General features: G+C 46.3%; 1 protein-coding gene across 2 annotated transcripts in view; it reads right to left on the minus strand.

The window, feature by feature from the left end:
• Positions 1-13,552, minus strand: part of RAD51B (RAD51 paralog B) — a 688,762-nt gene that overhangs the window by 59,677 nt on the left and 615,533 nt on the right. The window contains exon 11 of one of the 2 annotated variants that reach the window (XM_033851017.2): positions 4,915-6,299. The exons of the other annotated variant lie outside the window; for it this stretch is intronic. Within the exon in view, the coding sequence (XP_033706908.1) occupies positions 6,235-6,299 (65 nt within the window). The 3' untranslated portion in view covers positions 4,915-6,234. Of the gene's footprint in view, positions 1-4,914; positions 6,300-13,552 lie in introns of those variants that run through there. 2 annotated transcript variants of the gene reach the window in all.

Here is a 13,552-nt window from a genome sequence, read left to right on the forward strand (position 1 = left end):
CAAAGAATTGAAAACAGGCATTCACATAAATACATGTACACACAAATTCATACCAGCACTATTCACAATAGCCAAAAGGTAGAAACAGCCCAAATGTCCATCAGTGGACGAATGGATAAACAAAAGGTGGTATATCCGTACAATGGAATATTACACAGCCACCAAAAGGAATGAAGTATTGATACATGCTACAACGTGGATGAACCTAAAAAACATGCTAGTGAAAGAAGCCAGCCACAAAAGGTCACATAATATATGATTCTATTTACATAAAATATCTGGACTAGGTATATCCAGAGAGACAGAACACAGACTGGGGTCTTCTAGGAGCTGAGAGGAAGGGTGATTGGGGAGCACTGCCTAATGGGTATGGGGTTTCCTTTCAGGGTGATGAAATGGTTTTGGAACTAGAAAGAGGTGGTGCTTGCACACAACATTGTGAATGTTCTAATTGCCACTTAATTGTTCACTTTAAAATGGTTATATTATGTGAATTTCACCTCGATAAAAATTTAAAATGTGGGAAAAAAGAGAGTAAAAAAACCTCAAGGCTGACCTTTGTGTTCCAAACACATACCCCAACCCCTGCTCTCATGCTCACTTCACGTCTCCTTCCTGGGCGGACCTGTGTGCCCATTTTCAGTGCCAGGGCACCCAATCGGCTTATGGTGCAGATTACCACCAGGCTTGCTCGATTCCACTTCTCAGACACATCCTCTAAAATTCCATGACTAAAGCTGACGTTTCGGCAGAGAACGATGGGTGCAGGTGAGAACACCTTAATAGCCAGGCTCTTGTTTCCCAAGATTTGGGTTTCGTGGTGGTAAATGGATTTTCTAAGCAAGACGAATGGGCTTGTGTATTTCTCTGTCTTTAAGAATTTCTACAGGCTGCAAAGAAGAAAAAGAACAAAAGTGGCAAGACACCGAGCAAAACACGTTTGAGGCCTGCAGAAAGCCCGTCCAGGGCTCTCTTTAAAGCTGTTGTTTGTTGAAGTTATGAAGGTAGAAAGTTCATGCTCCTATTATATTTGCTCCAACTTTGAGAAATACAAAGAGACCTTTTAGTTTTGTGCTTCCAGGACAGAGGCGATTTGGGACTTAGAGGAGAAAAATGCCTATAAGGAGAATTGGGGACTTCTCCATGTTAACTGGGGCAGAAAGTTGTAAGTCTGATGACTGAACTGTCATTCATTCATGCCCCCACTCACTCACTCACTCAGCATGGGCCTGCCCTGTGCCAGCAGGCAATGGGTTGGCCACTGGCTGGAGTGGTCAGAGGAGACCCAGTCCCTGGCCTTGCTGCATCTGCAGCTCAGTGAGAAAGTGGGGTGGGCATATTGGGAATGTCATGCGCACATTACAAGTGCTCAAAGACAGAGAACCATGGGAGCACCGGGAGTCAGTGCCTGAGGTGATGGGAAAGGCCTCCAGGAGTTGGTGACATCTAAGCCCAGAGTTGAAGAAGACTGAAACAGGCGACGAGCATTTCAGGCAGGTAAGCACAGCAGCTGCATTGGCCCAAAGCCATGAAAACGGGTGCCTTATCTGGGGAGCATGGCATCTGGAAGGCTGGGGAGGGCTGCAGAGAGGAGGGGAGGCTGTCCAGGCAGGTCAGGGCCAGGCTAGGAAGAGCCTTGCATTTGACCCAATTCTTTCTGCTTTTTCCTTGTAAGAAAAACAGCCAGATATTTATCATAAATTATTGCCTTTAATCCTCTCAATAGCCCCTTTATACAGATGAAGACAGCGAGGCTCAGAAAGTTTAAGCGATTACCCCAAAGAGGGCCGCACACATCACCGGGATGTATAAAGTATAAGGATATGCCCAGCATGGCTGAGCGGTTACCTCTGGAGCGGTGGGGAAGAGGATGGGTTCAGCGAGGGCATTGGAGGCTCTAACTGCATCCATAATCTTTCATTTCTTAAGCTGGGTGTGGGTCAAGGTTGCTTCTTATGCCTTTTTTGTATGTGTGAAATTTTCCTGATGACTTTTCAAGCCACTGGACCAGTGCATTGGGGTAGCATCTCTGTTGGAAAGCTTGCAGTGCATGGAGGCTGAGGAGCTCTTGGAAGCACTAGATCTGCCCTTTAATGTTCCAATGCCTGCTGAGCTTCCCACTGTGTGGCATGTAAGTTGCTATGTTTTTATTCCCTTTGCCAAGGTCTCAGTGGCAACACTTGTACAGAAAAAAGAAGGACAGGGAGGTTTGACCCTCCTGGCTGTTGGGCAGATGGTTACTGGAACTGACTGTTTCCCAACTAGGGATGCAGGAGGTGAGAGGAATGAATCCAAGCTCCATTTTGTGTCCTCAGGGACAGTTTATATGCCTCTTGATGGTCGTGCTCTGCGTTCTTTTTCAAGTGAATTTCCCTTCAGTTACACTGTTTGCTTTTCCTGCCAGAGCATCCTGCCCCTTCCAAAGCAGACCCAAGGAGGAGACCCAGCCCCTGCCTTCCTGGTGTGCACAGCTTAAAACAAGAGCCCTCTGCCCATCGGACATCCTTACCATTTCCAGCTATTGAGTGTAATCAGGTGTGCCAGGATCTGATTTCAAAGCCCAAAGCAAAGGGACTCAGAGGAATCCTCTCTCCCTATTGCTCCAGTGGGAGACAAAGGAGACTGAACAAACAGGATGTGCTGAGAGCTGCACAGAGCACTGCCCCTGCAAGATGGGCGGGTGGGATGCAGGGCTAGAATAGATGGCCTGTGAGCTGGGGCACTGGCATGTGTGGTAAATCGTGCCCAGGAGAAACAAGAAGCAGGACAAGAGGAACTGACACACTGATTCATCTGACAGCCTCTCTAGATGGTTCTTGATAGTTACTCGCTTTCAGGGTCTAGGGAGTTATATAGAATCCCTGCACTACTGGAAGATCCTGACTCTGGCCAGGATATCTGTTGATATTTTAGAAATTAGAGAGAACTCGCCATGCCCTGTTGGGCAGGAGAGGAGTGGAACTCAGGGATCCACAGCAAGTCAGGACTGATGTGGGCTGCAAGTGGGGAAGCCCCACTGGGTGCAGCCCAGTGTTTGGGTCCTGGTGAATCCATTTGTTTCTGTCCCTGTTTCTCTCTTTTATCCCAGACTCTGATCGCTGGGCTTAGTGACTTACATCTAGTAAACTCTCTCAATCATTAACTTGAAAAAGAGTCCAAAATCATTTCAAAGAACAGGATATAGGCCCAGGGAAAACTTCAGTACTTTCTCCTCCCCTTCCCACTGTCTACATTTTTATATGGGAGAAATCAGAGATTAAAATAAATGTTCATCATGTCCAAGGGTAGGAAGCAACTTACACTGGGAGAAAGGAGGTGCCCCTGGGGGTAGACTGACCCCCTCACCAATGGCAGAACCTAGTATCTGCCTCCAGTGCACCATCTTTCAGAAATACCATCACTGGTGGTTTCAATGAGGGGTGCTTAGAATATTGCCTACAGGCCCTCCTGCTTCTTACGGTTACTGGGGGATGCACCTGGCATTTTGTGGATGAGGCAGGAAGGACAAATGTCCTCCAGTACACAGGACAGTCCCACACAACTGAAGAACTACTCTAGCCTTTTTCTAAGAGCTGGCATGGCTAAGAAAGAAAAACCCAGCTAAGAAGGGGTATGTGGAAAGCACAGTGAACATGCTAGTTACAAATAATTTCTGTTTATGTAAAGAGATGACATGATTGGAGCTTTACCTTAGTGTTGCCAGAGTGGAAACTGAGTGTGGGGTCCTTGGGGGAATTCTAGATGTATCAGATGGACTAACTAGGGGCAGAGGGAAACCAGCAGATACCATACAGATTTTTCTTAAAGGGAGAGACATGAAATCCATCATTCTACTCATAAGCAAATAACCCTCAAAAAGAATTTGAATTCTAGGGAGATTCTGAGCACAAGCTTGCAATGTCTTTCAGAACTTGACTTATGATTCAAGATGAACCACTGCTAGCTCTGGGGTTACCCAGCCAGAGAAGGTGGGAAAGGCAGGCCCATTAATCAACAGGTGGCAGGAGACCCCTCCAGGTGAGCCAACTGTACAAAGGGAGGACATGAACCCAGATGGAGAAGAGAAAGCCAAGAAGGAAAGAAATACCTCTCGCCTCAACCCCTGGTGTGGCCACGAGACAGATCTGCTTGAGGGGAGCCTGGAGGGATGGTCTAACCCGAATTCCCTCTCAGAACCAGTGTGACTGGAGCTTGTCTAAGGAGAACTGAAATCCTTGCTCTGCCACTCACTAGTTGTATGACCTGAAGCAAGCTACCTAAACCTGAACCTGGGTCCCTCACTTGGAAAATGGGGTTAATAGTACCTGCCCCAGAGGGTTGTTAGGGAAATAAGTGCATTTATTGAGCACCTTATATGTGCCAGGCCTGGTATGAGGTACCATAGTGACAGTGGTGAGAGGGCTGACAGTTTTGTGAGATCACTTACGCAGTGAGCTGAGCGCAGACACTGCCCAGTACGCGGTAGATACTCAACAAACGTCCTTAAAAATTTGTTTTCCAGTCACACAGTTATGCCGTGTGAAACAAAGGAAGGATAGACAGGTAAGGCTTGGCTGAGTGGTGAAGGTTAAGCTTAGACCTGAATGACAGCAAAGATCCAGTCATGGGATCCTTGTCTCCCCGCTGTCCCCCAATCCCCTTATAACACCTACCAACCCGGCACCTGCTTGTACCAACCACTGTGCCAGGCCTTTGGACTTGATATTACATGGCGCGTTGTGTCTTCAATGCTGGTTTTACATAGGAGGGAATGTCAGTAGTTTTCAGACCTCCTCATCAGAGCAAGAGTTATTCCATGGAGAGCCTGCAAGGATGCTGGAGGAGATTTTGAGGTCATATTCCCTTCAACTGGAGCAGCCCTTCTTGGTCTGTTTTATATTCTGGACCTCTAAGAAAGATCCACCTATTTATTGAGGGTCCTTAATGTGCCTGACGCTGCTCAAGGTGCTTAGGACACACCAGTGAAAAATCAAAGACGCCTGCCCTCCAGGGCTTATCTTGTAGCGAGGAAGACACACACACGAATGGTCAACATAATGACTTATTTATTATGTTGCTTGGTGATGAGTGCTTTGGGAAAGTCAAAGTCGAGCAGGATGGGGGTAAGGAGAGTGGGCTGCAATTTAAACTGGGTAGGTCTCATGGAGAAGATGACATTTTAGCAAAAACTCAGCAGTGAGGGAGTCATGCCAATATCTGGGGAAGGAGGTGTGGGCTTCAGCTACGGGACTGTCTGGGGAAGAAGCATTCCAACAAAGCGTTCTGAGGTGCAAAGGCCCTGAGGGGAGGAAGAGCACGGAGACCCAGGTGGCTGCAGCAGGTGAGCGAGGCGGGGGTGGGGGTGGGGGTGGACCATGAGATGGGACAGCACGTGGGGCTTTAAGGACAGGGGAGGGACTTTGCTTTCAGTCTGAGTGAAAAGGGAGTCACTTCAGAGTTTTGAGCAGAGGAATAGCACAATCTGATTTGTCTTGAAGCTGGAGAGCAGGTCAATGTAGTAATCCAGGTGCAGACTGCAGTGAAGGTTGGAAAACCATCCGTTCACCAACACGGTCACCCTCATGGGTCCCTTGGGCTGAAGACTGGACAGATTATTTCTGTTCCCATTTTACACACTGGGAAATTGTGACTCAGGGAGGTCACAGGGGTTCTCTGAGGTCACAGAGCTGGAAGGTGGCAGTCTGGAAATTGAAGTCCTATAGCCTCCTCTGAGTTGGTCTCGGTGGATTGCTGGGTACCAGGATCTGTCTGCTCCATGGTGTCCACGTGGCTCTCTTGTATCCTTGATGACTCTTTTGACGCAGGGAAAAGACCATCTGGGACTACAGTAGTCCTCCCTAATCTGCAGGGGATGTGTTTCAAGACCACCAGTGCCTGAACCATGGATCGTACTGAACTCTATATATAGCATACTTTTTCTTTCCTTATTAAGTTGAGAGCTTTCCCCTTTTCGCTCCAAGGAAGCAATTTACGGCTCCTCTTTGGCACGTCCGAATTGCCAGCATCACTACTCTTCCACTTTGGGGCCATTATTAAGTAAAATAAGGGTCACAGGAACACAAGCATGGTGATACAGTCAATCTGATAACCCAGAAGGTTACTAAGAGACAAATGGGCAGGTAGCGTATACAGCATAGATACGCTGGACAAAGGGATGATTCACGTCCAAGTCCGGATGGAGCCGGACAGCGCAAGTTTTCATCACACTAGTCAGAACAGCATGCAATTTAAAACTTATGAACTGTTTATTTCTGGAATTTTCCTTTTAATATTTTCTGGCCATGGTTGACGGTGGGTAGCTGAAACCATAGAACGTGAAACCACGGATAAGGGGGAACTACTGTATCTTGTTTTTCAAAATTAGTATTTTACTTAAGTTACACATTGAAAAAACCTAGTTTTCCCTTAGGCTTTAAAGTTTACCTTACAAATCTTACTTTATTCTCTTAGAAATCGTAGATGCTCAATAAAAGCCCGTGGCTGATGTCCTCACGTTTCAAAGATCCTTTCTTGCCTGATGCCTCAACACTGCACCCAACATATTCCACCTAGTACAGCCCACTTCGTACATCCTACAGTAAATCACACCAGAAAGGAAGAGAGAGCCCTGCTGGCAGCCTGGGGTGAAGGTGTCACTGGGCCATATGGGACCGATGATGGGGGGTGGGGTCGGAGGGTGCTAGGGGGTCCAGGCCCAGAGGGCCGACTTCCTGCCAGGCCCTGTGCTGCTGAGCAGGGCACCACAGGCAGGAGATTCAAGAGGCAACTGAACGAAGGAAGAGCACGGAATTGTTTTCCCTTCCCCTATTCCCTATCTCCCTTCTTATCCTGATTCTGGAGAAATATTTGTGAGGGCAGAGGGGCAGGCTGATTTTGTTTCTACCATGTCGATTAACAGAGGCTCACGGGGCAGCTTTGCAGCTAAGGGCCCTCCGGTCCCTCTCCCTTTGTCTACCAACCACCTCCATAGTCTCTCTGGGTTCCTCTACCTCTTCTCCTCGCCCCTCTGCCTCTCAGGACTCCAGTCCTCTCCTCCCTCTTCCCCCCCTCCCCTCCCCTCCGTTCTTTGGGCCTCAGAGCTCTCAGCACCTCCCCCCTCCACGTTTCCCTCCAAACCCCATGCTCTTTGTTGCTGAATTCAAGGTTCTCAATACAGTAAAGCTTTGATGATTTGCCTCAACTGAGGAGGAATGTCAGCTTAAATTAATGAAGGGTCTGAATAATAGAATTTTAAAGCAAAGTTTAGTTGCTTTCACGTTGTAAGGCATCCTTTCCAGGGTAGAAGCCTTTGCATTTGCATGCAGTAAGAGCTAACGCTGAGAAATGGGGCAATATGTCTTAGACACCCTTTTAAATGCTTCAACAGAAAAGAGCCCTTTATAATTGGCATATACTTTCTTTGACTCTGAATGTTTCTGCTCCTCAAACTTTTCATTCTTAGTGACCAACATTTCCTTTTATTACCGTGATTTTACTGGGCTTCTCACAGAGCCACAGTTTCATTTCCTGAATTCTTTACGACAGAGACATTTCCACGTTGAAAGTCTCTTTAGACATTCTTAATTTTCAATTACACGAGCAATACATGAATATGTTCATGTATAAAAACCTTAAAAATAACAAAAAAATAATAAAACCTTAAAATAACAGTAAATGAAAACCTTATAAATAATAAAGTAATTTCTGTGTTTCAGCTTATAATGCCACTTTCCTTAAGTTGGTGCTCACGCATCATCTATAACAAGCTATCCCGCACAAAACCCCCTTCTTTGGGGCCCTATCTAAAAGGGAACCACCTACATCTGACTGGGTCTTACTTGCCCTATTTCCTTACTGCCTCTCTGCCACATTCCATTCCCACGTCTCTGCCAAGAATACTCACCAAGATGAATGTTAACAATTATTAAATCTAGATAAGGGTACTTGGGTGTTCATGATACTGTTTCCTCAACTCTTCTGAACGTTTAAAAATTTCGTAAGAAAAACTCACCAAATTCTAAGAACAGCAATACGGCCAAGTGACCCTTGGAAGAAAAGAGGACCAGTTCTAGTCGCCACTGTCTTCCTCCTTCTAGGGATTCCCACGCCTGCATTGGGCAAGGCTGAGCCTCATTTATAGGTATAGTAACAGAGGTAATGCATGGTGTATTTCTTAGCAATGTACACACTTTCGTAAGCCCTTTCATGCATATTCCTTTCCTTTGGGGTATAGGTAAGGCAAATGTAGTCCCCATTTTACAGATGAGGCAACCAAGAGGTTTAGTGATACTGCCTAATAATACCGGCTCACTCGTTACTTTCTTACTAGGCAGCAGGCATTCTTCTAGGCATCGACGTGTACTAACTAATTTCGTCCTTATAACAACTCTGAGTTACATATATAACTTTCCCAAGATTACAAAGCTAGTAAGTAGTGGGCTGGAATATGAACCTGGCAATGTACTCATGACCCCGACTTCTTAAACACCTACATCCTCATGTGATGACATTACAGATGTCTTTCTAGTATTCCAAGAGTAGAAATTTGGCAGCCTCCAGGGTTCATTCAGACTGTAAATGTGCTCATTTGGCCTACACAGTATTTTGTAATTTTTGAATTAGTTTCCATAATTTAAAGATTTATTTAAAGAAAAATTTCATCTGAAAATCCAGATTTCTGGCTTCCCTTGAAAAATCAGAAGTTCTGGCAACATTAGGCTGGCATCCCACATAGTAACAATTGGCTGGAGCTGGGTCTGTGCTGCCCCTTTGGACAGGGCATACTCTTTCCACGGTGTCACAGTCCCAGCTACTCCCAATTATTGCACCTGGCCTCTTTTTGCAACTCTGTTACCTGTTTATCATGAGCAATTGAGTTTGCAACCCCTCCCTGTAAAAAACTACAACTCCAAAGAAGTATAAGGTAATATGTGCCCTGGTGCTATCAACACACTACCTAGGTCATTTATTCATCCATCTGTCTATCCATCCAACCATCCCTTCATGGATCTATCCATCCATCTGTCTTTTTACTCTGTCTCAGGTGTCCCAACCTAGCTTGGCCATTCTCAAACTGACAGCACAGAGTCACACCTGCCATTTCTTGACCAATATCTACTTTTCTCTCACTCAGTATTAGAAGGGTAGCATCAGAGAAGGGAAGATGATCTGTTGAGGGAAACAGCATTATGGCAGGTGTTATGGACTGAATGGTATCCCCACCCCCAAATTCATATGTTGAAGCCCTTATCCCCACTATGATGATATATGGAGATAGGGCCTTTAAAAGGAAGTAACTAAGGTTAAATGAGGTCAGAAGAGCAGGACCCTAATCCAATAAGACTGCTGTCCTTACAAGAAGAGGAAGAGACACTAGGAGTGCACACAAAGGAAAGGCCATGTGAGGACACAGCGAGAAGGCATCCATCTGCAAACCAAGGACAGAGGTCTCAGGAGAAACCAAAGCTGCCGGCACCTTGATCCTGGACTTCTATCTTCCAGAACTGGGAGAAAATAAATTTCTGTTGTTTAAGCTCTTCTATGGTATTCTGTTATGGCAGCTTTAGCAGATGCATACAGCAGGGGATTGTTTTCCATGTGTCCCCTGCCCACCCTTTCCACCTCCCCAGCCCCTGGCCCGTTTCCTTGGCACAGGTAATCACCTAACACCTAAGGGCATCTGGATTAGTTACTAAGAGAAGTAGCCAGCAATCCCAGTTAAGAAGGCCTATTATTTCTCCAGGGGTGTGAACCCCACCAACAGATGGGCTGGGAGGGTAGGAAAAGGGCTGGGAAGATGCCATTAAAGAATTCTACCCGTGGGGTGCACTCAAGACATTTTGCTAAAACTGAAATGGGGGAGATGTTGCCTGACATTCACAGCATAAGGAGCCTTTGGAGCTGAGACGTGGGCATGAAAAATATTAGCAAAACTCAAGTTGGCTTAAGGAACATTAAGAGTTACTGCTCCATCCAGTTAGGTGCTTGGATTTAGCAAGCTGTTTTTGTCTGGAGAGTCTGAGTTCAGGTTAAACAGACTGATTGTCAGAATAATTACTGCAGAATTGGCTTCATCTTAAGCCTTCCTATGGGTTTCCTCCAGGTGTTCTAGTTAGAGAGGCTTATGTTATTAACACAAAGATAGGTGGTTGCTGATTAACCCCAGAGGGGCCTAGAGAACTGGGAGAAAGCCAAACTGGCTTCTGCTCCATCTTTGCATCAACTTTCAAGCTGTTAGAGTGGTAATGACTGTGGAAGGGGGATGGTTGTGCTGGAGAGAGAGGTTGGACAACCCCAGATTGGTTCTCAGCTCCCAGGGGACAGCCAATGGCAATTGACTTCAACCCCAGACTGTAAATGAAATGAGCAGAGATCTGGAAGTGATCCAGAGGAACTGGCTCTAGAATCCCACAGCAGCAGGTTTAGAAGCACCATTGGAACCACCTTCTCTGCCATCTTAGGTTCCTAGGGAAACTCTGTAATTTTAGTCAGTAGATAAAAGTGTCAGTCATAGGACAAGGTTTGACCAATGATTTAATCAACAGTGACACACTCAGAGCTCAGGAGAGAGCAGGAAAATACAGGGTTGTTTCGATTTCCCTTTAATGATTCCTAGCCTCATGTCCACTGAGAGGAATATGGAAATACTGAAATTTGAATGTAGATGGATTGGGTTGGGTTTTTACCACCATCTGATGAGGTATACAGGCAATGGTCTTTGATGAATAAAAGGCAAAGCTCAGTATCACAATTCAATTCTCCTCCTAGTTCTCTGGTTGATGTGTGAATTTAGACAAAGCACAATTTCTCTGACTCAGTTGAAATAGGGCAACACCACACGTGACCAGTCCTCCAAAAGCATCACGAAGATTTGTGAAAACTGCCAATGAAGGGCTTTGTGCATCTTGGGAGGACACTACTGGCAAAGACCTTATCTAAACAGAGTCCTTCACTTGTGTTCAAAACCTTACTTTGAAGGTAAATTGTTTGGCACTTATTATTCAAGGGTCTGGGACCAGGGCTCCCTGAGGCCTGAGGATGGGGGCCGGGGAAAGGCAAGGGTCTGAGATGGGGACTAGGGATCCCCACAGGGGTCAGGAAAAGGTCTGGGGGATTAGCAGAGCCAGAATACGTTCCCTCTCTGCTAGGTCAGGGTTCCTCAGCGGAACTTTCCCTTGCTTCTGCTGATGTCTGGTTTTGGGGAGAGGGAAATTGCTGCAAAGATTGGGAGAAAGAGCAAAGGGACTTGGTCCTGGTGGGAATGAGATTTTCTTTAGCTAAGAAAGGGTTTTATTTCCATTTCTCCTTCCATATCACACCTTCCCCAGTCTTCCTTCTATTCTCAAATACATGTTAAGACCTCTTCCTTACCACTCACTAGTCATACACCTCCGTGACTGGGTACATTTTTATTTTTTAATTAATTAATTAATTTGGTTGCGCCGCGTCTCAGTTGCAGCAGGCGTGCTCCTGAGCTGTGGCTCGCGGGCTCCCCAGCTGCAGCATGTGTGCTCCTCAGCTGCAGCCAGCAGGCTCCTTAGTTGCAGCTCGCAGGCCTTAGTTGTGGCTCACCAGCTCCTTAGTTGTGGCACACAAACTCCCAGGCGGGGCATGCGTGTGGGATCCAGCTCCCCAACCACAGATCGAACCCTGGCCCCCTGCACTGGAAGCATGGAGCCCCAGCCAACTGCACCACCAGGGAAGTCCCTGTGATGGCGTACTTTAACAGGACGAGAAGTAGGATACTGGAGTCAGGGGTTGAGGGATGAGCAATAATGGGGGACCAGGCTGCAACAGGGGAGATCAGGTCTATAGTGATGAGAAGGGGAGGTAGAAGCAAGAGAGTGAATGAGTATCTGTGTAGCAGTCCAGTTAAGGGTACAAAGAGCACACTCCAGTTCATCATCCATCTCGCCCCCTCACGGGCCCCTCTAATGGAAGCTGCCTTGCCCACATCTGCTGCTGCTTAGGCAGCCATGCTTTCGGCCCCTCCTTCAGCCCACAGCGGACTGGCTGGCTAGTGACCAATGACGTTAACTGAGACAAAACAATAAGATGAGCCTATGCCAATCATATTCTCTCCTAGGAATTCTAACTAGGAAATACCAAGGAAAAAATCCAATGGGCTTGGAGTTGAAAGGCTGAGGTGGAGAGAGAGGAGCTCAAGAGACCAGGACGAGCCACACGCCAGCTCAAGTTTTGAATAAGCAGAACTATAGTATGTAGGGCATGTCTGCTGGGAGAGAGAGTTGCCTTGGACAGATATGCAGAGAGAAGCAGTGTCTCTAAGGAAACGAATCCCTAGGGTTGCCTTTGCTCCTCAAGGCTCTCCAATTCCAGACCACCCGTATCCTTAACAACACCTGTCCCCTTTTACCTAAGGTAACTGAGATTTTTCTCAATGGAAAGACCCAACTGTAACAGTTTGCACAAGTCCTGTGTAGGTAAGTTAAAATCGAATTATTATCTGAAGACATTTTCTTTGGGGAAAATGAGTAGGCTGGTTCCCTTAGCAAACATGACCTACCACCACTGTTTATTTGGAAGCATCTTGTGTACTTGAGATTAGATTTTAGGCAGGAAATGGTGTGACCTAATTTTTCCCTTTGTTATTCTGATGTCAAGGCAGGTCAAGACTATGTTTCAGTCCTAAAGAAAGGAGATCTTGGCGTCTACAAAGAACTAGTTTGGTCTAAGAAAGGGAAGTCCTTTCTAAGTTACTAAGATTCAGGTCTACAAATCTCTCTGAGGGAAGCTTTAAAACCATGAGTTTTTACCAAGTTAAAAGGAGCAGAGAGGTGTGGCAGCCATGTTGGTTCACCAGCGAGATCTCGTGAATCATTTCTCATCTCGGATTTCAGGGCTCAGGAGGGCTAAACTGGAAGGAAAACTGAGAGCAGCTCTTGTCAATACGAGACCTCATCCATTATGTCCACAGCCTCTTGGAAATGTCCCCCAGCAAGGCTGCCATCAGCACTTGACTGAAAACACATGGAAGCAGCCCACTCAGAGCAGGAATTCATTATTGGAAGAATAATAAGGGAAAGTTTTTCTTTTTCTTCTCTTTCTGCTGCTGGGAAATCTGCTTTCTGGAAAAGTCACAGGGATTAGAGGGAATTTGAATCATGTCCGGTAACAAGGGAGGGAATGGAAGCAGAAGGGCATGTTTCCAGAAGCCTTTTCACACAAAGCATGATGGTCCTGGGCAACTCAAAGTGAGCTGTTCTATCTTAGACGTATTATTGAAATCGGGCCATGGCTCCCTTTAACCCCATTATCTTTTCCCAGAGTGATTAGTATCTGATAGCTTCAAGGGAAAAGTACCCAGAGTTAATTGGTTTTCCCTGGCTACTCCTCTTTTTCAAAAAGGTCACCTGTGGACTAAAATGGGCTGCAAAACGATTTGGTCTTCAACTCTCAACACTACCCTGTAAGTCTTTGATAGATGCCCAGTAATCCAAGGGAAAGGCACAGGGGGTGGATGTGAAAGAAGGAGACATTTGCCAGCTCCCTGGGTCTACAGTATGCAGCAGACATTACAAGTGTTTGCCAATCTACGGTTCTCCTTCCATTC

The sequence above is a fragment of the Tursiops truncatus genome, chromosome 2 (assembly GCF_011762595.2).
Source record: "Tursiops truncatus isolate mTurTru1 chromosome 2, mTurTru1.mat.Y, whole genome shotgun sequence".
NCBI lineage: Eukaryota > Metazoa > Chordata > Mammalia > Artiodactyla > Delphinidae > Tursiops > Tursiops truncatus.